The sequence below is a fragment of the Pseudophryne corroboree genome, chromosome 3 (genome assembly GCF_028390025.1).
Source record: "Pseudophryne corroboree isolate aPseCor3 chromosome 3, aPseCor3.hap2, whole genome shotgun sequence".
Classification (NCBI taxonomy): Eukaryota; Metazoa; Chordata; class Amphibia; order Anura; family Myobatrachidae; genus Pseudophryne; species Pseudophryne corroboree.
In genome coordinates, this window is record NC_086446.1 from 393,355,195 (window position 1) to 393,382,069 (window position 26,875).

Sequence of the window (26,875 nt, forward strand, 5' to 3'; positions counted from 1 at the left end):
CGCAAAGTGCGTAAGAGTACGGGTGCTAAGTACAAATTACACAATAGTGTCGTTTAACTAAAAGGTGGGACAGTAGCCATGCTACAATAGCACAAAACTATCAGATTTCAAAAGCAGGTTACTCTAAATTTACTCCTCGCCTGTGGAAGTAATGCACTGGGGAGACGTCACATCCTGTAAGGGCAGACCATGAGCGATTCTGCAGAGTGCGGGCGGAAGTGACGCGGCCGTGATCGGGTCGGTTCGCGTCACTTCCGGTAAACAAGTGATGCGCCCGCGATCGGGACGGTCAGCGTCACTTCCGGTATACGGAAGTATACAATGCAGTGCTTTTTAACACTGCTAGTGTGAAAGGATCAAAGGGATGTTACCCAACTGATCCACCCACGGAGCTACCAATGTTTTTGTTCATTAAATAGTGTATTTTAAAGATTTATGTCCGTCTAGTCCACTTCCGGTTCCGGAAATGACGCGAACCGGAAGTGATTACAGTAACAGATAGACAACAGCTATAAATATGTGCATGTTGCTTGACATTGTATTCTCCTGAGGAAGCCTGAAGGGTGAAACGCGTTGAAATTGAGAGACCTGACTGAACATTCAGCCTACCTACCTGTATCACTAAGCTAAGCCTTTTATGTTTTATTTCTATGTATTAAAAATGTTATTCTTATTTTAATACAAGGGAGTCTTCCATTGTTTGATACGGATTGGATAAAGGTTTATTTGACACGTGCAGGTTAAAGATTTGATTTGGTACGCATGATTTATAGGGCTGGGACCCCTGGTTGATACACTAAGATAGTACACTATATGGCGATGTTCTATGTCTCCTGATATATAGGTGGAGAACAGCCACTGGATAAGGAATTGATAGGCCTTGACACAAGTTGCTATCTGGTACGGATCTCTCCATTATTTGTGTTTGTAAATACACTATTAACAAAATTACTGCACCATAAGGCGCTTGTTCTTCTTTCCTAGTACCATTTACTCTAAATTTAGTTTAAAAACTGTATTGCCTCTGGGGGTAATGCTGCCTATCTGAATGAATTGAAATTTTCTGTACAGAAAAAAACAAACAAAGTGTATTTGAGTGAGCGAACGTAGGAGTAAGTGGATATTCGAACCCAGGGAATTCGGGATCCCGTCGTGTGGTACATCAAGTAAGTGGAGGCTTGGTGGCGTGAGGCGGCTAACTCACGTTAGTATAAGGTTTAATACGCAAATCGTGAGGTGATTTGCAGAGGAGCATGATAGTGCATAGTATTGCGAAGTATTGAAGTAAAAAAAGGTTTTTGTATTACGCTCCGGGCTGAGGGTCGCAGTTTGTACATCGACCCGTGGTCGTACGGCAGTTAGGTAACAAGTACCTATACGCTGTGCGATTGGACCGCGTGTTTGTGGGTGTGATATATACAGCGCAACTTGATACCCCTTTTATGAGCTTTTGCGTAGAACCGCGGTATCAGTAGTGCTGTGTAGAGCATACGCAAGCGTGATTTGTGTATAAGTGTATAGGGAGTTTTCGCTGGTCTCTCTCAGGAAAATCTCCAGTGGTGTATATTCACTGGAAAAAGTAAGTCACTCCTAACACTTCCAGTGAATAGAAACCAATTAGGGACCTCACTGGGTACGCGGTGGTCACTATTGGAGTGAGTCATGGTACTCAGCGGAGAAGGAGTGGGTGAAAGCGCTCTAAGAACTTTCACCGTCTATTTGTATTGTGCATCGGGGATTGCGTAAAAAGGGGAAAAAGTCCGCGATGGGATCCAATTGCACAAGCGGTGGACGTTTTGTAGCCAGGGTTCAGGTTGAAGTGCCGCGGCCCAAGGGGTCAGCGAGGTTTGTTATGTGTGGAAAATATGGTTCACACACTGAAGACTTTTTGTCTGAATGGGTATGTATGACTAACAAAGATAGGGTACCATTCCATAAGGTGAGCAGCTTTGAACCAGAGGTATAGCAGAACTTAAGGATAAGGATATGTCTGATAAAATCCCCAAAAAAACAAAGGGTCAGACATACAAAGTGTTTAAACCTGTGGCAGCAAGAGGGGTTGGTGAGTTTGATCCTAAGGTATTGCAGGTGGTATGTCTAACCAAAGTCATATAAGACAAGAATGGAAATATAAGAACTGTTTGAACTTGTAGCAACAATAAACAAGTAGAAAAAAAAAAGAGAGAATGCAAGTACACCGCCATATGTAGATGTGGAAGCAGTTACGGCTGGCATACAAACTATAGAAAATAATAAAAATATGAAAAATATGACTGTAACCTATATATGTACTAATGAATGTTGAAGTTTTATTTAGGAGGAGAAGGTGACCTGATCGTTTTCAGCCATTTCTCATGCACCCAGAGGAGTATCCAACCGGTAAAAGAAGAGTGTAGCCTGTGGGGGAAGTGGCTGAGACCAGTGGAACAGGTAAGTATGGTATCATTCGTGTACATATATAGTAAAACCCAAAAATAAAACAAAAAATCAAGAAAGTAACGTCAGAAATGGAGAAAAACCTGTCCGCACATTAGTATTTGCCAGTAGGAAAGCGGACAGAGACAAGGTAACCCCAGGGTATTTCTTTCAGTTACCATATAAGAAGTATTTATTCCTAGTAATGCCCCTAGTCAAGATGAGCTTGGAAATGTTTGTTGGACCATGTACAGACCCTTAGTACAGGATGAGAAGGATTGAATGAATACTTCGCATGACCTAGAAGCTTGTTAAAGTTTTTTTTTGTTTTTGTCTCTTGCAGTAATAGAAAACTCTCCATCTGGATAAGACCACTGGTAAACACTAATTCGGCAAATGGGAGGTGGCTGTCTCTGTGCAAATGGACGGGCTCAATAAGGCATTGAGTGTCAGGGTGCAGACTTCTTTACAAAATTGGAAAGGGGTCACAGTAGCTAATCTTAGATAGTGTGCTATTGAACATCACAAGAATAGTGCTAGGCGCAGAGAACAACAGGTGGAAAGGTTGAGGACGGTAAGTATACTGGCACATACAGGAAAGACCCATCAGTCCAAACCCCAGATCCCTAATGGTCAATAATATGTTACACTTGTAGGAAGGAAGGGCATTTTGCCAGAGATTGTAGGAGTAGTAGGACACATAGTCAATATAGATCCCCTAGACAGAAAACACAAGCCACATTATTAAACACATAGACGGGACCAAGGGACATATAGTAAGGAATCATAAGCCATATAGAAAACACAGATTCAGCTAATGGGAAGAACAAAATAAATGCAACATTACCCTTTGACAAAACTTGAAGACTAATGTCACATTCTACTGTTCTAGATGCATGTCCATCACAGGTAGAGAAAATTAACTCACAGATACCGGGTTCCCTATGAATTTGGGATTGACAGGACACTGGATTGATGGCTGGGATAGTCCCAGTAGAGATAAGACACACAATTTTTTTTTATGGGTATAGACCAAGTAGAGAATCACTTCCCTGTAGTGCCCAATCCAGTTGTCAAATTTTTATAAAATCTTCTTCACCTCTCCAACCTCATCTGTCACCAGCCTCTATTCTGTTTCTCTACAGTTTCCTCTTCATCTTTTGCGTTCACACAGGGTGGTACAATACATGGACCCAAGTACAGTTCAAACTCCACATGCCTAGGTCTTTCAGAGTTCTGCCCAAACCCAGTATATCTCAACAGCACGATGACACCAGTATTACTGCAGTGTGCTTGTCATGCACAAAGGGTGGAGAATGGGAATACTGGTGAAGGGAAATTTTGTATAGACACTGATATGCCTGTTGGTGAATGGCAAACCTGACATTTTCATTTCCATTTTCTTTTTCTTTCTCTCCTCTAGAGATGTTTCTTTTTTTTTTTTTTTTTAGTTATGCTCATGGTACTCTACATTGCAAACACACGATAGTAAATTAAGATACAAAAATGTGTGTTCCCTACAGGAAAAGGCAGTCTGGAGGACAAAGGGGTATGGCCAGGAGTCCTCAGGACTGTGGGCAGGTGGACACGGTAAGCCATTAGCCCCCAGAGCATACCTTCCAAGTCTAGCTGAGGTGGCACACGGTCTGACTCATCTAGGCAAAGAGGATAGGTGCAGGCTGATGAGAGCCTACTGGTGTGCGCCAGGATTCTATTCTCATGCAGGTAAGAGAGCAATGACCTGTCTTGCTTGCTTGAGGAAGAATATTGGTAAAGCAATACCAAGAGAGCCATCCCATATCCCTCCTGCAGACGGATCTTTTCAGGAAATACAAGTCGACTTCGTACAGTTAACACCCTTTAGGAATTATTGTTATGTATTGGTGTGCACTGATGTTTTCTCAAACTTGGTAGAGGCATTTACTGCCACCACGGATGCTGCTGTGGTTACCGCAAAGAAAAATTGCGCCGAAATTTGTGCGTAAATAATGGTACCCCAAGAAGTAGGAGCAAAGTTTGAAATTGTACTATTGTGATCATAGATACTGCCACGAGTACTATGTAGCTTCGGAACCACTCCCAGATCTTCACTCAATAAATCACCCTCCTCGAAATTTGTTTTTGTTTTGGTATTTGTGTCTTTTTGGTTGTTTTTGGAAGACAACCTCATCTCATGATTGATCCGCACAATGATCAGAAATACACTGTGAATGCCAAATTGTTTCCTCACAAATATTTAAAATGCCCGCTCTAATATATATTGTAAACGCCTGCACATCTTATTACCCTGTGCCATGAATGTGCACTATACATAGCAAAACACTGCATCCCATAAGAGAAAACAATACACCCACACATTATCTGAGTTCCAAAGCTCATTGATGTATATATTTGTTATTAAAAGGATATGGATTCTATATATATTACAATGTACAGTATACCTATAATTACATGATTACAACTCACACAGTAAGCAGTTAATACATACAGTTACATACAGTTACATACAGTTACATGACAGCATACAATACCATTATCCTTAAGTTATATAAATTCGTCTTTCCATATCACTCTCTCTCTCTCTGTAAAGTAATGCTGGGACTCCATCTTCCTCTGAGACCAAAACAGGAACTACCTTCCTGTGTGATCAGCAATGTGTTATCTAGTTTGGGGGAGGGGACTCTCTCTCATTCATGATGAGTCACTAGTTTCTTTGTATGTGCTAATCAGGTTTGCTTTAATAGTAAATATGACAGGTCTATCTGGTTTCGTTCAAATAATACACATACATGACATTACTTCATTATATATAATTTTAAATCATCATGATGTCTGGCGCTTGATATTATTATAGTTATGTACTGTATGAAATAAGTGTTGAATCCATCACTGTGGCATGTCCGTGTGAATGCGTGTGTTACCATATATTGCTGTGCTCGCTGCACGTATTTGCAAGTATAGCGACTAATATGTGTGTAGTTTGTATGTTCTCTTTATGTAATATTTTTTACTTCAACAACACCAATGAGGTGACAGTACAGTACCTTATTGAGATGAGCCAGCATTTGAGAACTTGACAAAAGAACTTGAAACTGTTGATTGCTGTATGCCAAATACTAACTGTCTTGATTGTGAACTAAGAGACTGTGTGATTGTTCTTACGCTCAGGTTGCCTAATAGACAGGTGGGAAGGACCATACCAAGTTTTGGTGACAGCACTAGCCCAGTGAATGTAGCCGAAAGAGAGACTTGGGTCCACTCGTCCCACTGCAAGAAGGTCGCTGACCCGGAGAGAACTCGTGACAAAGTAGTTTATTGCTCACATTCATCGAGTTTGTGTAGTTTGGTAACTGTGTGTTCGAAGTGAACTGTGTGTTCCAAGTGAACTGTGTGTTCAAAGAGCAAGGTGGAGAGCAAAGTGAACTGTGTGTTCCAAGTGAACTGTGTGTTCAAAGAGCAAGGCAAAGAGATCGCAAAAGTATCACCAGAGACTCTGTTCCGTGAAGACTGAGATGCGGAACTGTTGAACACTACCTGAGCATACTAAGGGACTGCAGAAAGACCAGTCATTGTAATTGATTTGTTATGAACAAGAGTTGTTTTGTTCTATTTCTCTTTTCTCTCTTTCCCGCTGACAAACATTTTCTTTCAGGATATTCTATTTTTGCGAGGTTTTTCTATGAGGAGTAGGGTGTGGGACTGGAACTGGTTCTGTAGGAAGGAGTGATCTCCTTATAGGATCCCAGGATTAGCCGATCAGTTTGTTAAAATCAGAGAAAAATCAAAGTTCTAGTAGTTATGGAGTTCGGAGGTAATCAGGAACAATCAAACAATGGCTATTCACACATTGCAGATAAAGAACTCATTAATATATGTGGAAGAAAGGTTTATGAGTGGCTCTCCCCAAACTCCGAAGGTTTATGTTATTTAGGAAGGACACTACTTATAACCCTTGTTCAATGATTAAACAGACCTAGCATACGTTCCAGAAATGGAAACAATGTTCAGAAAATGATAGGAATATGTAGATCATGAAAATTTTATATGTCACTGTCACGATTTGTTTGTGTCTTCTTCATCTACTCAGCAGAACCTCAATCGAATCCAAACATCAGTGTACAAAGACGTAGGTACATGTATGTGTGAAATGTTCGTCGCAAATCAGACATTATAGGCCAAAGCACTATCCTAGCATACTCTATAGGTTGAATGTTGTCCCACATCTAACCAGTGGTCCCGTGACCGCCGAGTGCATATAGAGGATGTCTCGTCCTCCTCCCTGTCTTCCCCAAATATAGTCAAGTGTCTGATTTGCGAAATGCATACATACTTGTGTCTGGGTCACCGATTATTGTATGAAATATTTTTTTCTTATGTTAATAATTGATGGCAGTTATTGTTTGCTGCCAAAGTAAAAAATATTACGTAAAGAGAACATACAAACTACACACATAAAAGTCGCTATACTTGCAAATACGCGCAGCGAGCACAGCAATATATGGTAACACACGCATTTACACGGACATGCCACAGAATTGGATTCAACACTTATTTCATACAGTAAATAACTATAATAATATCAAGCGCCAGACATCATTATGATTTAAAATTATATATAATGAAGTAATGTCATGTATGTGTATTATTTGAACGAAACCAGATAGACCGGTCATGTTTACTATTGAAGCAACCAGATTGATGTGTAGATTCATTTGCTGCTTTTTATGAAGTTGTGGGACATTGCAGCGGATAATTATGATTAAACGTATAAAAGCTAAAATCACTTTTATTAGAACAATAGATATTCCAAACAGGTGGTGGACAGGAAACTCAGGCCAGCCCTTTGGATGTCTTCAAGGCTGAACCTGATTAGCATATACAAAGAGACTAGTAACTCATCATGAATCCTTCCCCCAAAAAACTAGATAACACTTGCTGATCACACAGGAGGGCAGTTCCTGTTTTGGTCTCAGAGGAAGATGGATAGTCAGCATTACTTTACAGAGAGAGAGAGAGATATAAGATACATTGAGGGAATGGTATTGTATGCTGGCATGTAACTGTAACTGTGTGTAACTGTATGTAACTGTATGTTTTAACTGCTTACTGTGTGAGTGTAACCATGTAACTATAGGTATACTGTACTGTGTAATATATTGAATCCATATCCTTTTATTAACAAATATATACATCAATGAGCTTTGGGACTCAGATAATGTGTGGGTGTATTCAGTGGCGTAAGTTTGTCCCAGTTGCCCGGAGGCAAGAAAAATATTGGTGTCCCCCCCCCCATATATCATCCGTAATCCAATAAGATGCCGTTTTGAGATCCGAGTAAAACCGAACCCGCTCATCTCTAATTCTAACTATATAAATCTACTACAAAACCCATTGCAACTAGGCAGATCTATGTAGGGGTCCAACCACACAACTACATAGATCTGCTCAGTCACTCACAATGCTGATTATTTCTCTGACAATTAATTTGCAAGTGTCATACCCAGTATTAGAACCCACAATCTTTTACACTGGAAGCATGCATCTTACTGGTGGAGATATTTGCTCTTGCATATGAAGTATGAGAATTCTAACTATATGAAGTTACTGTAATTGTCAGAGAAATAACTTCATACAGTTAGATTTCTCATGTTTCCTTTATAGGAGCAAATAGCTTCATCAGTAAGTTGTCTGCTTCCAGTGTATCTATAATAAAGAGGGTGTGATTTGTAAGGTGCAGTGACTAGTGGGGAAGTCGGCTACGGAAGAGATACCGGCTGCTGTCAATTAACTTAATTGATGAATGTCGCTGAACAAACGGAACAGGAGGAGAAGTGCCCCCCTTCAAAGCAGGAGCCCGGCGGCAGCTGACTCCGTTGCCTCCCAGAGTTCTGCCTCTGGGTGTATTGTTTTCTCTTATGGGATGCAGTGTTTTGCTATGTATAATGCACATTCATGGCACATGGTAATAAGAGGTGCAGGCGTTTACAATATATATTAGAGCGGGCATTTTAAATATTTGTGAGGAAACAATTTGGCATTCACAACATATACAGAAGTAGCAACTACTGTATAATAGAAGTGACATTTGTGTGAACCATGAAGTTGTAGCATTAGAATTTTAGCATTGTGTTATAATTGTGTCTGTCTGACCCGATGTATAAATCTGCTCATAGTGTTTGTGTGCCTTGCATGTTTTTATTGTATCAATATCTGTTTGTTTGTTTGTTTGTTTGTTTGTTTGTTTATATGCATGATGTTAACCTTTTTGGTGTTATAACACAGCTACAAACACACCTGCTATGTTATAAAAATTTTAACCACCAATGTTAGTACAATTTGAATGACTGAAAACTAAGTACATTTAAACCCACAATGTGACTTTACAAAATTAACTAAAATAGTGCTCACCTATGTAGTGCTCATCATCTTACCTGATTACCTGAATCTTTTCCTCTGACTCGTAGCCTGCAGAATTCTGGTTTCCACCACCATTACAAGTTGCCCGCTTCTTTTACCCAGCTTTAGATGCTCACCACTTCCTACCCAGCTCTGGATGCTCACCACCTCCTACCAAGCTCTAGATGTTCACCACCTCTTACCCAGCTCTGGATGTTCACCACCTCCTACCCAGCTCTGGATGTTCACCACCTCTTACCCAGCTCTGGATGTTCACCACCTCCTGTTCAGCTCTGGTTGTTCACCACCTCCTGCCCAGCTCTGGATATTCACCACCTCCTGCCCAGCACTGGATGTTCACCACCTCCTGCCCAGCTCTGGATGTTCACCACCTCCTGTTCAGCTCTGGTTGTTCACCACCTCCTGCCCAGCTCTGGATATTCACCACCTCCTGCCCAGCACTGGATGTTCATTACCTCCTACCCAGCTCTGGATGTTCATTACCTCCTACCCAGCTCTGGATGTTCACCATCTCCTACCCAGCTCTGGATGTTTACCACCTCCTGCCCAGCTCTGGATGTTCACCACCTCCTGCCCAGCACTGGATGTCCATTACCTCCTACCCAGCTCTGGATGTTCACCACCTCCTACCCAGCTCTGGATGTTCACTTATTATCCCTCAACTATTTTGCAAGACATTTGCTATATCACCTCTAAATATATGTGATACACCATGATAATGGTTGGCAATCACTGTATACTTATGACTATAACTATGTGAGTGGAACCTGAATCAGTGTATGTGTATGTACACTTGTATTGAAGCAAATGAAGCACAGTATGCCCCAAACCTGTATTGTATTATTCTACTGAATCATAATACAAAAGATTTTGTAAAAACAATACCAAGACCTAACTTACATATTAACATTAAGTAGGGAGGTACATAAATGCTATTAGGACTGTTTTTAGTGTAATGAACTGCTATCCCTGTTGCTTGTACAATATTTTTTTGTATTGGCTAACTAAGTCATTACAATCAAGCCACATATAAATGTTCTGGGTGGCATCTATCTATCTATCTATCTATCTATCTATCTATCTATCTATCTTTCTATATATTTGAGATCTGTGACTTTGTACACAGTGCCTTTGTATGCAGCTTTGTACACAGTGGCTGTGTGATAATATGCCAATGCTCCAGGAGGCATCTTGGGTAAATAGATGCCTCCTGTCGTCTTCTCTGATCCACATCAGATCATCCGCCTAAACATCCGTCATCTGAATAATGCTGGGCATACACGTTACAATTATCTGGCCAATCTGCCCGATATCAGTGGATCGGCCAGATAATTGCAGTGTGTATGTGGACAACTGATCCGGTAATATCAATTGGAGGGACATGCCAGATCGTCCAGCTTGTCCCTCTGCATCAATATTTTGAAAGTTTCAAGTTGGCTACATCGGGCAGTGTGTGGCTTGCCATGGCCGACCAACAGACATTTCCTCTGTTCCTCCACATGGGAAGGAATAGAGAAATGTCTCCTCCCCGGAGGCGGAGCACCAATATCATGGCCATTACACTGTGAAAGATCTCACAATGTATGCCTGTGATATCTGCAGAAGCAGAAAAAATGCTTATCGGTCTGACAACATTTTATCTGCCAGTCTATGCCCAGATTTACCCTCATTTACTCCAGATGGCAGGTGAATTCATGCTGCTGAAGCCAGTGAAGCTGTGTCCTTAACACTGGTGCCAGCATGCCCAGAAAACAGGGCCCTCAGTTCTGTAATGCAGCCTGTTGCAGCCCTCACTTCACACCCAAATATCAGCAGCATGCCAATCTTGCTGTGGCTTTGGGTCACTGTGAGTGACATCGCAGCTCCGAATCTGCACATGTGGAGAGCCAAAGACATCAGAGACATTGGATTTACGTACATTTCTGAATTAGGCCTGAATGTGTACTGGCATAATAGTAGGAATCTGTGTGTTCCATATTTTCTAGCTGGAGACAAAATATAACAAAATATAAAATAACATAGAAATTGAACATAAACATAAATGAAGGTGTAAGACACTTCATGCATAAGCTTTTATTAATAAGTATGATGTCTTATCCTCCTTAGTAAATGTATCTTGATTGGGGAAACAGATACATTGTCACATAATAAAAAAAAACTAATCAAACTTGGTAAAATCAAATACAATTTACTGTAACAACCTTACTAATCTCTTAGTAAATACCTAACCCCTAAACATTTGAATACACTTTATTTTTCTTTTACAAATCACCATTCTACAATATTCTGAATTTAAAGAATCTTTAGTTCGCCCACTGATTTTAGAAATAGAAAATGTATAAAAGATACCAGAATACAACACAATGGAACATTTAACTGATTTATTCTAGTCTGACCCAATGGAATAATCTTTGGCCATTCTATTCATCACACCTATACACAGTAGCAGTAATCCGGTCCTCTGCTCAAATAATTGGTTTAATAAAACAATTTTCACATAATATTTAACTCCATACACATTAATATATATGGAAATACATACTGTAGTCATGGCTCAGATTGGCAGGTACTGTATGGGAGGAAACTATGAAATTAGCCTTGGTGTGTGACTGCTGACCTGTCAGTATAATTGTGTCCCTGTGCCAGCTGTATAAGGGGATCACTGTATGTATGTATGTATGTATGTATGTATGTATGTATGTATGTATGTATGTATAGTATGTGTGTATATATGTATATATAGTATGTAAGTATAATGCACTGTATCATGTCTCTTTAATCGGGCGGAATAAAAGGCAGTCAGCTGGCAGCTCCCAGACTCCTCCTCTGTCTCCCTGTCTCAGCTGAGAGCCGGTCACTCCCCACTGGGCTGCTGCTGTTCTAATCATTGTACTGAGCCTGTCTCCGGGATAACACTGCGCTCCCCGCATCCCAGCGACCATGTCTGCAGGAGAAGAAGCGGCACCAGCCCAGCCAGAGCAGCAGCAGCCGCCGGCGGAGGAGCAGCAGCAGAGTCAGGCTGCAGAGCAGAAGAAGGAAGAGTCGCCGGTGCAGGAGGAGCAGAAGCCGGCAGAGGAGGCAGCAGCAGCCGAGGCGGCGGCAGAGCCAGCAGCGCCCCAGCAGCCTGAAGTCACATACAAGTCCCTGGTCCTCTCAGCGCACGGGGGCTATGACAAAGTCAAGCTGCAGATTAAGAAGGGAACCCCCAAGCCCAAAGCTGGGGAGCTGCTCATACGGGTGAAAGCCTGCGGGTTGAACTTCTCCGACCTGTTTGCCAGACAGGGAGTGTACGACCGCCTGCCGTCCCTGCCAACCACTCTGGGCATGGAGTGCGCTGGCATCGTGGAGGAGCTGGGAGAGGGGGTGACCGACAGGCAGGTGAGTGGCAGCATCGCTGTATACATGGGCTGTAGGAGTGGCGCTGCCCTGATGTACATGTACTGCATGGCTGGCATCCAGTGTTCTGCTGCTGTATGTATGATGAATCATGTGGTGTAATCAGGTACTGTGCAATGCATCACAACCTGCCACAGGGCTGCAATACATTGGCACTGCCAGCATCTATAGTAACACTTTACCTACCAAATGGAGCTAAGGAGGGTGTGTCGGTACGGGGAATGATCACTGTGGGGATACAGTCTGATGTGATTTGATGTAGCGTCACATTTTCGGAAGGTGGTAATAATTGCCGCAGTAACTGGCGCTGATCTTCAAGTGACGCTACTACATGGTATCTGTGTGTAATGCAAATGAGAAGTGAGTTCTTGCAGCTGAGGTGTGCTGGCGCTGTCCCTGTGTAGCCCCACGAGGGGGCGCTGGTGCTCCCGTAGTAACGGTACCGCACAGCATGGCCCTTTGCTTGGCTGTTAGTACTGGCAAATTCTTCCCCCTTTTTTATTTATTTGTATTCTGCCTACAGTCGCTGTGTGACCCTCCCGCTTTATGTCCAGGTCTAGAATAGATGACCAGTAATTGGTTACTGAGCCAGTCCGGTGCCTATTGCTGCTTTCAGCTTCATGCCTTCATCCTGTGATGATGCCTTTGTCTGGCGACCACACCCTAGTATCTTGCATTGTCTCTGTATGGGTGCCTTATTGCTCTGCACTGTAGGATAAGCCAAGGAGGACACTTCCAGCCTAGTAAGGTTTTTAGTGCACATACATCGGGTCTGAAAGTGTTTCAGAAGCTGTGCTATAAACCTGTAAAAATGTACTTGTTCCCCCCCCCCCCCCCCCCCCCCCCCCCCCCCTCTAGTAATGTAAAGTGGTGTAAGTCTGTCTGTAATGCTTGCACTACAACCAAATAAAACAGATCCTTGGAGGCGGTTTATTTATTAAATTTGTGACAACCCTTTGGGATTATGGTACAAACCTTGGTACACTAATAAAAATTGTGCTTGCAGCAAAAACTTGTTGAATAAGGAACCTGTCCTCCTTGTGAGCCCAATTAGCCAGTAAAGGGACACGTAGAACCTTGTTAATGTAGGCCACTTCACAATGTTTGTGGATGGCTCCCAGTGGATTCTACAGTATTTTTCTTTATTTTTAATACATGTTCCCAGGGTGTAGCATGGAGTTCTAAAACTGCAGGTTCCATTTTGGCAGAAGATGAGGTGCATGTTCTATTTTATAGAACTAGTTGCATCACTATAGAGGGCAGATGTACCAAGCCTTAGAGAGCGATAGAGTACCAATTACTTTGTAACTGTAAACTTACAAACATGGCAGTTGGAGGTGACTGGTGTTTTTCTCTTTCCAAAGCTTAGTTCATATGCCCTAAGTGTAAAATGCAGTGTTATGGCTAACAGTATGGCATTCTCCTAACAGCCTACATTTTTACGCTAGGTGCGCTACAACAGCTGAAATACTGGATCTCCATACAGGCCTCTTCCTGGCAGTATTTTGCTATATATGTCTAATTTGCTATCCCATGGAACTTTAGGGCACGCAGTAGTGACTTGGTGGGTGTGGCTGCCGATGGTGTGTTAAAACGTTTCAAGCTCATTTTTGTCTTTGTAAAAGCTCTTTGGTCCATGGATTAGTTTGTAATTGTGCACGAAGGGCTATAATTTGTTTTTCTCACCACAGTAAAGTGTGTTTAAAACGTGGGATTCCAGGAGCCTTGTAGCTAGATCAGATGCTTGCTTCCCATAACCACACCTCTTCTGAAAACACAACTGGGCTCTGCAGTAGGGCTTCTATGTTTAAAAATACTCAGTGTATGAATAGGAGAGGCTGTGGTTTGTAACCTAAAAGCATAATTGATGTAACTTGTGGCATTCTGTGGCTTACAGATGCCTCAGTTTCTACGGGTAGTCATAACTACTTCCTTTGCCAATTGCTGTAGTGTTTTTCATAGTTGTGGTTTATTGATGAAGCAGTACTGTGAATTGCTGGCACCCAATAAACAAAGGCTTAAATGTATATACTAACATAAAGGGCAGGATGTACTAACGGGAAAATGCGGTAAAACCCCCTTTCTCAGGAGTTTGACCGCATCTTCATATGTACTAACCCCCGGCCACTGCATCTTCACTGCACAGTATAGAAGCCTCTGGGCTTCTTGCCACCGCTGACCCCCCCCCCCCCCCCCCCCTCCTCCATCTAAGCAGCCTGGACCCAGAAGTAAAAATCCTCCTCCCCCCTAGCAGCACAGCTGGACATCCTTGTGGCTGCAGGGAGGAGGTGCCCAGGACAGCCTGCTGCTGTTTCCCAGCCTTGGAGGAGTGTGGAGAGCCCAGGGGTGTGACGGAGACCCCCCGCACACCACCTCACAGGTATTGCGAGGGGCCTCCATCACTGCATTGCGATGTTAATCGTATATTAGTACATATGCGATTAATATCGCTGTGATGTATGTTAACACATCCCGCCCAAAGTGGCTTAATTACACTATATACATGAATTCATTATACTCTGTGGCAATTTTGTCTAAACCATTGATGGCTTTTAGTAGCTAATTTTAAACTCTGGAGTATGGATGGTGTAATGGTCAGCATTACTGCCTCTCATCACGGAGGTCATGGGTTTGATTTCCACCATGGCCCTAACTGTGTGGAGTCTGTATATTCTTTCCATACTTGCGTGGGTTTCCTCCCACACTCCAAAAATATACTTAATAGGTTAATTGGATCCCAACAAAAAAATTAACCCTAGTGTGAATGTGTGCGTGTAGAATATTGATTGTAAGCTCCACTGGGGAAGGGACTGATTCTCTGTAAAGTGCTGTGGAATGTGTGTGCTATATAAATAACTGGTAAATATTCCATATTCTGTTAAACTATGTAGCAGTTGCTGGTTTTAGACCAGATATTGGAACATCAACTATCCCTTGTACTATAGTTTTCTTTGGGGTCGTCTTGCTTTATACACTGCAGCAGAACTGGTTTATGGGTCTATCTACATTTTATATAGTCTTTAAATTATTCTAGGGATTAACAATGTAACTGGTTATCCAAAGTAGTTCATGGTCTGCAGCAATCTGGTATTCACAGGAAGTACTGATCTGTCCTGATCATTCTGTGCAGCGGTAAGAGCTGAAAATGTAACAAACTAGGGGATTCACACATACTGTACCTTTCATATCTCTGAAGTGGTTTCTCTAACATGGCAAAGGCACAATTGTCCTATATGTATATACAAGCCTTCCTCCCACTCCACTATCTTGACTGCAGCAACATTGTATAATGCGTAGAGATGAGCGGGTTCGGTTCCTCGGAAACCGAACCTGCCCGAACTTCAGTTTTTTTACACAGGTCCGAGCGACTCGGATCTTCCCGCCTTGCTCGGTTAACCCGAGCGCGCCCGAACGTCATCATCCCGCTGTCGGATTCTCGCGAGGCTCGGATTCTATATAAGGAGCCGCGCGTCGCCGCCATTTTCACACGTGCATTGAGATTGATAGGGAGAGGACGTGGCTGGCGTCCTCTCCGTTTATAGAGTGAGACTACTAGAGTAGCGAGAGACACAGTATTTACTTTAGTAATTTTGGGGAGCATTAGGAGGAGTACTACTACTTGCTGAAGTGATAGTGTGACTGTATATCTGACTTGTGGGGGAGACAGTGGGGAGCAGTTGGAGTCTGAGAGCAGGAGTACATATTTTAACGTACAGTGCACACTTTTGCTGGCACTCTGCTGCCAGAGTGCCACACTGCCATTGTGACCACACTGACCACCAGTATATATTGTGATTGTCTGCTTAGGAGTACTACTTGCAAGTTGCTGATAGTGTGACCAGTGACCTGACCACCAGTTTAATTAATCACCACCAGTTTAATAAAAATATATATATATATATATATATATCACCTACCCGTGTTTTTTTTTTCTTCTTGATACATACTACTATAGTAGCAGTCTGCGGTGCTGCTGAGCTGACAGTGTCCAGCAGGTCCGTCATCAGTCATTACATAATAAATATATATACCTGTCCGGCTGCAGTACTAGTGATATTATATATACATATATATTAATTTCATCTCATTATCATCCAGTCTATATTAGCAGCAGACACAGTACGGTAGTCCACGGCTGTAGCTACCTCTGTCGGCAGTCGCTGGTCCATCCATAAGTATACTAGTATCCATCCATCTCCATTGTTTACCTGAGGTGCCTTTTAGTTGTGCCTATTAAAATATGGAGAACAAAAATGTTGAGGTTCCAAAATTAGGGAAAGATCAAGATCCACTTCCACCTCGTGCTGAAGCTGCTGCCACTAGTCATGGCCGAGACGATGAAATGCCAGCAACGTCGTCTGCCAAGGCCGATGCCCAATGTAATAGTACAGAGCATGTAAAATCCAAAACACCAAATATCAGTAAAAAAAGGACTCCAAAATCTAAAATAAAATTGTCGGAGGAGAAGCGTACAGTGATCGCAAAAACGCGCTATAGCGCATATTTTACCCTGAAACTGTCACTTGGGACCCACTTTTAGAAAATGAGCGGGTCCCATAAGACGCGCTCATTGTAAAGATCTGTGTGTCAGCGCCCTAGCCAATCAGCGGCACACAGGAGGTGACTGGCTGCTTCCCCAGCCAGTCACCTCCTGTAGTCTCCAGAGCCTGCGGTGTCTCCTCCTCATTGGCCGCCAGTCCGGCACGCTGTTGCAGCTTTGAATCCTCCTCCCGCTGCGCGCTGATCCTAGGCACCGCTGCCGGCATGTATCTGTGCTGCAGCACTGGCAGAGACTGGCCCCGCTCACCCAGCAGTGTCACCAGCGCCCTCCTCCTCTGCAACGGTGAGTGCCGCTCGAGTCTGTCACTGCTCCATGCTGTGCTGTGTCCATGCTGAGAGACAGCATGATACTCTGTGCTTTTGCACTGTCCCGGCCGGCATGCTTCTCCTACCTATAGACTGTGCCCCTGCATGGTAAGATGGGAGCGCTGCAGGGGGTAGGGGCACTAGTGATTGTGTGTGCTGTGGGGGAGCGCCGGTGACAATGTGCTGGGGGGGGCGGCGGAGGAGCGGAGTACAGCAGACTATAGGGGGGGGGGGGGGCGGGCGGGCAGCGGAGCGCAGCAGACTATATGTGCTCTCTGGCAGGGGATGTCAGGGCTGAGAGCTGGTGCCTATGTATGTGCTGCGGGGAAGGGGGGGAGTGAGCGCCGGTGACTGTTTGTGTGTTGTGCGGGGGCAGAGGTGAGAGCTGGTTGCTTTATATGTGCTGGGTGGGAGGTTTAGAGCAGGCTCCTACATATGTCACACAGGGCTCAGTGGCCTTCGCTGCAGCACCAGCGCAGGAAGAGGACCAGAGCTGCTGCACTACATGTCAGTCATCACTCCTCCCCTCGGCACCCCCACTGACACCCGTGATGACTATGGACACGCCCCTTCCCGCGCAATCACAGTGGACACCACCCTCCACCGCTGACACCCACAATCACAGTGGACACCACCCTCCACCGCTGACACCCACAATCAGTGGACACCACCCTCCACCGCTGACACCCACAATCAGTGGACACCACCCTCCACCGCTGACACCCACAATCACAGTGGACACCACCCTCCACCGCTGACACCCACAATCAGTGGACACCACCCTCCACCGCTGACACCCACAATCACAGTGGACACCACCCTCCACCGCTGACACCCACAATCACAGTGGACACCACCCTCCACCGCTGACACCCACAATCACAGTGGACACCACCCTCCACCGCTGACACCCACAATCACAGTGGACACCACCCTCCACCGCTGACACCCACAATCACAGTGGACACCACCCTCCACCGCTGACACCCACAAGCACAGTGGACACCACCCTCCACCGCTGACACCCACAAGCACAGTGGACACCACCCTCCACCGCTGACACCCACAAGCACAGTGGACACCACCCTCCACCGCTGACGCCCACAATCAGTGGACACCACCCTCCACCGCTGACGCCCACAATCAGTGGACACCACCCTCCACCGCTGACACTCACAATCAGTGGACACCACCCTCCACCGCTGACACTCACAATCAGTGGACACCACCCTCCACCGCTGACACTCACAATCAGTGGACACCACCCTCCACCGCTGACACTCACGATCACTGTGTCTGGGGATGACAATGGGGGGGATCAGAGATTGTGGCTACAATGTGTCTAAATGGTCACCTGGTGCAATGTGTATAACGCGCTGTACCCAGTGCAATGTGTATAACGTGCTGTGCCTGGCGCAATGTGTATAACCTGCTGTGCCTGGCGCAGTGTGTATAACCTGCTGTGCCTGGCGCAGTGTGTATAACCTGCTGTGCCTGGCGCAGTGTGTATAACCTGCTCTGCCTGGCGCAGTGTGTATAACGTGCTCTGCCTGGCGCAGTGTGTATAACGTGCTCTGCCTGGCGCAGTGTGTATAACGTGCTCTGCCTGGCGCAGTGTGTATAACGTGCTCTGCCTGGCGCAGTGTGTATAACGTGCTCTGCCTGGCGCAGTGTGTATAACGTGCTCTGCCTGGCGCAGTGTGTATAACGTGCTCTGCCTGGCGCAGTGTGTATAACGTGCTCTGCCTGGTGCAGTGTGCATATTGTGCTCTGCCTGGTGCAGTGTGCATATTGTGCTCTGCCTGGTGCAATATGTATAATATGCTCTGCCTGGCGCTAAGTATATAACGTGCTCTGCCTGGCGCTAAGTATATAACGTGCTCTGCCTGGCGCTAATAACGTGCTGTGCCTGGAGCAATATGTATAACGTGCTCTACCTGGTGCAGTGTGTGTATAGGAGGTTCTACCTGGTGCAGTGTGTATAAGCGGCTCTACTGTGTGGTATAATGTGAATTGGTACTATTATGTGGCCACGCCCCTTCTCCATTAAGCAATGCCCCTAATTTTTTTCGCGCACCTTCGGCGCGCACTGCCTATACTTTCGGTTCTCCATCTCCCAGAACCTTTTCACTTTCTGCCAAGGGGCACCAAAATGTCTAGTTACAGCTCTGGTGCAGGGTGTCCTGCATGCTACACAGCCCAGCAGCAGTCACCCCCATCCCACCACCTTACAACAAGATTAAGATTAATAAAAACCTTCATTCCGATGGGACCCAGAAAAGGACCGGTAGGACCCCAATTTGTAAAAGTGAGGGGTCCCTGGGACCCACTTTTTTTTGGCCTCAGCGCGATCACTGGCGTAAACTTGCCAATATGCCATTTACCACACGGAGTGGCAAGGAACGGCTGAGGCCCTGGCCTATGTTCATGGCTAGTGGTTCAGCTTCACATGAGGATGGAAGCACTCAGCCTCTCGCTAGAAAAATGAAAAGACTCAAGCTGGCAAAAGCACCACAAAGAACTGTGCGTTCTTCCAAATCCACAAGGAGAGTCCAATTGTATCGGTTGCGATGCCTGACCTTCCCAACACTGGACGTGAAGAGCATGCGCCTTCCACCATTTGCACGCCCCCTGCAAGTGCTGGAAGGAGCACCCGCAGTCCAGTTCCTGATAGTCAGATTGAAGATGTCAGTGTTGAAGTACACCAGGATGAGGAGGATATGGGTGTTGCTGGCGCTGGGGAGGAAATTGACAAGGAGGATTCTGATGGTGAGGTGGTTTGTTTAAGTCAGGCACCCGGGGAGACACCTGTTGTCCGTGGGAGGAATAGGGCCGTTGACATGCCTGGTGAAAATACCAAAAAAATCAGCTCTTCGGTGTGGAAGTATTTCACCAGAAATGCGGACAACATTTGTCAAGCCGTGTGTTGCCTTTGTCAAGCTGTAATAAGTAGGGGTAAGGACGTTAACCACCTCCAGAACATCCTCCCTTATACGTCACCTGCAGCGCATTCATAATAAGTCAGTGACCAGTTCAAAAACTTTGGGCGACAGCGGAAGCAGTCCACTGACCAGTAAATCCCTTCCTCTTGTAACCAAGCTCACGCAAACCACCCAACCAACTCCCTCAGTGTCAATTTCCTCCTTCCCCAGGAATGCCAATAGTCCTGCAGGCCATGTCACTGGCAATTCTGACGAGTCCTCTCCTGCCTGGGATTCCTCCGATGCATCCTTGCGTGTAACGCCTACTGCTGCTGGCGCTGCTGTTGCTGCTGGGAGTCGATGGTCATCCCAGAGGGGAAGTCGGAAGCCCACTTTTACTACTTCCACCAAGCAATTGACTGTCTAACAGTCCTTTGCGAGGAAGATGAAATATCACAGCAGTCATCCTGCTGCAAAGCGGATAACTGAGGCCTTGGCATCCTGGGCGGTGAGAAACGTGGTTCCGGTATCCATCATTACTGCAGAGCCAACTAGAGACTTGTTGGAGGTACTGTGTCCCCGGTACCAAATACCATCTAGGTTCCATTTCTCTAGGCAGGCGATACCGAAAATGTACACAGACCTCAGAAAAAGTCACCAGTGTCCTAAAAAATGCAGCTGTACCCAATGTCCACTTAAACACGGACATGTGGAGCAGGGCAGGGTCAGGACTATATGACTGTGACAGCCCACTGGGTAGATGTATGGACTCCCGCCGCAAGAACAGCAGCGGCGGCACCAGTAGCAGCATCTCGCAAATGCCAACTCTTTCCTAGGCAGGCTACGCCTTGTATCACCGGTTTCCAGAATACGCACACAGCTGAAAACCTCTTACGGCAACTGAGAAAGATCATCGCAGAATGGCTTACCCCAATTGGACTCTCCTGTGGATTTGTGGCATCGGACAACGCCAGCAATATTGTGTGTGCATTAAATATGGGCAAATTCCAGCACGTCCCATGTTTTGCACATACCTTGAATTTGGTGGTGCAGAATTTTTTAAAAAACGACAGGGGCGTGCAAGAGATGCTGTCGGTGGCCAGAAGAATTGTGGGACACTTTCGGCGTACAGGCACCACGTACAGAAGACTGGAGCACCACCAAAAACGCCTGAACCTGCCCTGCCATCATCTGAAGCAAGAAGTGGTAACGAGGTGGAATTCAACCCTATATATGCTTCAGAGGTTGGAGGAGCAGCAAAAGGCCATTCAAGCCTATAACAATTGAGCACGATATAGGAGGTGGAATGTACCTGTCTCAAGCGCAGTGGAGAATGATTTCAACGTTGTGCAAGGTTCTGCAACCTTTTGAACTTGCCACACGTGAAGTCAGTTCAGACACTACCAGCCTGAGTCAGGTCATTCCCCTCATCAGGCTTTTGCAGAAGAAGCTGGAGACATTGAAGGAGGAGCTAAAAGGGAGCGATTCCGCTAGGCATGTGGGACCTGTGGATGGAGCCCTTAATTCGCTTAACAAGGATTCACGGGTGGTCAATCTGTTGAAATCAGAGCACTACATTTTGGCCACCGTGCTCGATCCTAGATTTAAAACCTACCTTGGATCTCTCTTTCCGGCAGACACAAGTCTGCTGGGGTTCAAAGACCTGCTGGTGAGAAAATTGTCAAGTCAAGCGGAACGCGACCTGTCAACATCTCCTCCTTCACATTCTCCCACAACTGGGGGTGCGAGGAAAAGGCTCAGAATTCCGAGCCCACCCGCTGGCGGTGATGTAGGGCAGTCTGGAGCGACTGCTGATGCTGACATCTGGTCCGGACTGAAGGACCTGACAACGATTACGGACATGTCGTCTACTGTCACTGCATATGATTCTCTCCCCATTGAAAGAATGGTGGAGGATTATATGAGGGACCGCATCAAAGTAGGCACGTCAGACAGTCCGTACTTATACTGGCAGGAAAAAGGGGCAATTTGGAGGCCCTTGCACAAACTGGCTTTATTCTACCTAAGTTGCCCTCCCACAAGTGTGTACTCCGAAAGAGTGTTTAGTGCCGCCGCTCACCTTGTCAGCAATCGGCGTACGAGGTTACTTCCAGAAAATGTGGAGAAGATGATGTTCATTAAAATGAATTATAATCAATTCCTCCGTGGAGACATTGACCAGCAGCAATTGCCTCCACAAAGTACACAGTGAGCTGAGATGGTGGATTCCAGTGGGGACGAATTGATAATCTGAGGAGCGGGATGTACACGGTGATATATCGGAGGATGATGATGAGGTGGACATCTTGCCTCTGTAGAGCCAGTTTGTGCAAGGAGAGATTAATTGCTTCTTTTTCGGTGGGGGTCCAAACCAACCCGTCATTTCAGTCAGTCGTGTGGCAGACCCTGTCACTGAAATGATGGGTTGGTTAAAGTGTGCATGTCCTGTTTATACAACATGTGGGTGGGAGGGCCCAAGGACAATTCCATCTTGCACCTCTTTTTTTCTTTCATTTTTATTTGCGTCATGTGCTGTTTGGGGAGTGTTTTTTGGAAGGGCCATCCTGCGTGACACTGCAGTGCCACTCCTAGATGGGCCAGGTGTTTGTGTCGGCCACTAGGGTCGCTTAGCTGTCATCCAGCGACCTCGGTGCAAATTTTAGGACTAAAAATAATATTGTGAGGTATTCAGAATAGACTGAAAATGAGTGGAAATTATGGTTTTTGAGGTTAATACTTTGGGATCAAAATGACCCCCAAATTCTATGATTTAAGCTGTTTTTTAGTGTTTTTGAAAAAAACACCCGAATCCAAAACACACCCGAATCCGACAAAAAAAATTCTGTGAGGTTTTGCCAAAACGCGGTCGAACCCAAAACACGGCCGCGGAACCGAACCCAAAACACAAAACCCGAAAAATTTCAAGTGCACATCTCTAATAATGCGCTTCAATTGTTGTAATGTGTGGGAATAATGTGCATGCTGATCTGTTCCCACCATATGGGTACCGGTCCTCTTAAAGTAATTATAACAAATATAAATACTTTATAGGAACAGACAACGATTTATAACTTGTCTAGATTAGGGCTATGTCTTTATTTCATTATTAGAAGTGACTTGTTTAGAGAACTGGAGAAGTTCTGGTAATGCTAGTCTTTGGAGTTGGGGTGGAAAAAGTTGGTGGCTCTCAAAGAGTTTCTAGATCATGACTACATTGTAGTGTCCAGGAACAGCTAAGGTGCGCATTCTTGGTTCTTGACAGGAATTGTCCACCTGGGAGGCTTCCTCCATTTTTAAGAGGAATGTGTAATTCTTGTTGAAAATGCTTTTTTTTTTTGGGGGGGGGGGGTAGTACTCTATTACATGTGAAACATCGGACGCAAAGTCTGTTTCACCCATACAGTTGTGGTCATAAGTTTACATACCCTAGCAGAGTTTGATTTTCAGGCCATTTGTCAGAATATGAATAACTCACAAACTTTTCTTTCACTCATGGTTAGTGGTTGGGTGAAGCCATTTATTGTCAAACAATGGTGTTTACTCTTTTTAAATCATAATGACGACAAACTACTCAAATGACTCTGATCAAAAGTTTACATACCCCAGTTCTTAATAACGTGTATTTGCCCCCCTTTAACATCAATGACAGCTTGAAGTCTTTTGTGGTAGTTGTGGATGAGGCTCTTTATTTTCTCAGATTGTAAAGCTGCCCATTCTTCTTGGCAAAAAGCCTCCAGTTCCTTTAAGTTCTTGGGCTGTCTTGCATGAACTGCACGTTTGAGATCTCCCTAGAGTGGCTCAATGATATTGACGTCAGGAGACTGAGATGGCCACTCCAGAACCTTCACTTTATTCTGCTGTAGCCAATGACAGGTCGACTTGGCCTTGTGTTTTGGATCATTGTCATGTTGGAACGTCCAAGTACGTCCCATGTGCAGCTTCCGGGCTGATGAGTGCAAATTTTCCTCCAGTATTTTCTGATAACATGCTGCATTCATCTTGCCATCAATTTTGGCCAAGTTTCCAGTGCCTTTGTAGCTCACACATCCCCAAAACATCAGCGATCCACCTCCGTGTTTCACAGTAGGAATGGTGTACCTTTCATCATAGGCCTTGTTGACTCCTCTCTGAATGTAACGTTTATGGTTGTGGCCAAAAAGTTCAATTTTGGTCTCATCACTCCAAATGACTTTGTTCCAGACGTTTTGAGGCTTCTCTGTGCTGTTTGGAGTATTGTAAGTTGGTTGCTTTGTGGCATTTGCGTAGTAATGGCTTTCTTCTGGCGACTCGACCATGCAGCCCATTTTTCTTCAAATGCCTCCTTATTGTGCATCTTGAAACAACCACACTACTTTTTTTTTTTTTGTCTTGTATTTCAGCTGAAGTGATTTGTGGATTTTTCTCTGCATCCTGAACAATTTTCCTGGCAGTTGTGGCTGAAATTTTTGTTGGTCTACCTGACCGTGATTTGGTTTCCACAGAATCCCTCATTTTCCACTTCTTAATTAGAGTTTGAACACTGCTGATTGGCATTCTCAATTGCTTGGATATCTTTTTATATCCCTTTCCTGTTTTATACGGTTCAATTACCTTTTCCCACAGATCCTTTGACAATTCTTTTGCTTTCCCCATAACTCAGAATCCAGACACGTCAGTGCAGCACTGGATGAAAGATGCAAGGGTCTTTCAGGTGTCCAGAAACTCACTGACCTTTTATATACACACACTGATTACAAGCAAACAGATCACAGGTGAGGATGGTTACCTTTAGTATCCATTCAAACCCATTTGTGTCAACTTGTGTGCATGTTATCAGGCCAAAATCTCCAGGGTATGTAAACTTTTGATCAGGGTCATTTGGGTAGTTTCTGTTGTCATTATGATTTAAAAAGAGTAAACACAGTTGTTTGACAATAAATGGCTTCACCCAACCACTAACCATGAGTGAAAGAAAAGTTTGAGTTATCATTCATATTCTCTGACAAATGGCCAGAAAATCACATTCTGCTAGGGTATGTAAACTTATGAGCACAACTGTGTGTTTAATTTTTTACAGGATATCTTATTTGGTAAAAAATACATTGGGGTATATGCAATTGCGGTCGAATTGCCGCAAATGTCGAAAAACGGCATTTTCTACACAAAAAATTCGACAATGCAATACAGTACTTTTCGACAAAAAAATGGACGTTTCAGATTCGACTTTTTGAAATTCGACCGTTGTTAAATTCAACATGTCTGCAATCGTAAAAATGCGTTTTTTTGACAAAAGTATATTCAATTGAAAATGTCGATTCGACAACATTGCTTTTCGACAGTCATTTCGTCAATTTCAGTCCGCCTCATTTTGCTGGCGGAATCTAATAAAAATGTTTAAAAACATGTTTGTTTTTGTTGCTAATAGCATATCTATTTATATTAGAAGGGATTATCTACTTGGTTTGTCTATTAGGAGCCACAAGTATTTATATATAATTATTAAAATATATATATATTTTTTTTTGCTGACTAAAATAATATGGAGAGATCAGAGCATGTTTTTTTAGTGGGAATGGGTTAAAAATCACAAATGCGTGGGGTCCCCCCTCCTAAGCATAACCAGCCTCGGGCTCTTTGAGCCGGTCCTGGTTGTAAAAATAGGGGGGGGGGGAAATTGACAGGGGATCCCCCGTATTTTTACAACCAGCACCAGGCTCTGCGTCCAGTCCTGGTGCAAAAAATACATGGGACAAAAAGCGTAGGGGTCCCCCATATTTTAACATCAGCATCGGGCTCCACTAGCTGGAGAGAATGCCACAGCCAGGGGGACACTATTTTTTTTTTCTATTTTTTTTTCTCCTTTTTTTTTTATACTGGTCCCTGCGGCCGTGGCATTAAATCCCCAACTAGTCACCCCTAGCCGGGGTACCCTGGAGGAGTGGGGGCCCCTTAAATTAAGGGGTCCCCCCTCCAGCCACCCAAGGGCTGGGGGTGAAGCCTGAGGCTGCCCCCCCATCCAAGGGCTGCAGATGGGGGGCTGATAGCCTTGTGTCAAATAAAATATTGTATTTTGTAGCAGAACTAAGTCCCAGCAAGCCTCCCCCGCAAGCTGGTACTTGGAGAACCACAAGTACTAGCATGCGGGGGGAAACTGGCCCACTGGTACCTGTAGTTCTACTGTAAAAAATACCCAAATAAAAACCGTACACACACCCCGTGAAAGAAACTTTAATACATGCATACCGACACATACCTATGTTGACACTAGGTTCGGTCCACTTCTCAAAGTAGAATCCACAGTGTACCTGAAAATAAAATTATACTCGCCAAAATCCTGTGTAGATCGGTCCTTTTCTGTTTTGTAATCCACGTACTTGGCAAAAAAACAAACCGCATTACCCGGACCACGCACTGAAATGGGTCCCATGTTTACACATGGGACCCCTTTCCCCGAATGCCATGACTCCTGTCACAGAGGGTCCCTTCAGCCAATCGGGGAGCGCCACACCGTGGCACTGTCCTGACTGGCTGTGCGCGTCTGAGCTGTCAGACCGCACAGCCGCTCCATTATCTTCAATGGTGGGAAATTTGTGGTCAGCGGTGAGGTCACTCGCGGTCAGCGGCTGGTGCTCCCTGATTGGCTGAAGGGACCCTCTGTGACAGTCACGGAGGGTCCTGGCTTTTGGGGAAAGGTGTCCCATGTGTAAACATGGGACCCCTTTCAGTGCGTGGTCGGGTAATGCGGTTTGTTTTTTTGGCAAGTACGTGGATTACAAAACGGAAGAGGATAGATCTACACAGGATTTTGGGGAGTATAATTTTATTTTCAGGTACACCGTGGATTCTACTTGGAGAAGTGGACCGAACCTAGTGTCAACATA

General features: G+C 44.7%; 1 protein-coding gene across 1 annotated transcript in view; it reads left to right on the forward strand.

Moving 5' to 3' along the window:
* The first annotated feature begins 11,639 nt into the window (after positions 1-11,639).
* Positions 11,640-26,875, forward strand: part of VAT1 (vesicle amine transport 1) — a 149,581-nt gene continuing 134,345 nt past the window's right edge. Inside the window, exon 1 of the mRNA XM_063960074.1 lies at positions 11,640-12,210. Coding sequence (XP_063816144.1) covers positions 11,773-12,210 — 438 coding nt within the window. The 5' untranslated portion in view covers positions 11,640-11,772. The remainder of the gene's footprint in view (positions 12,211-26,875) is intronic.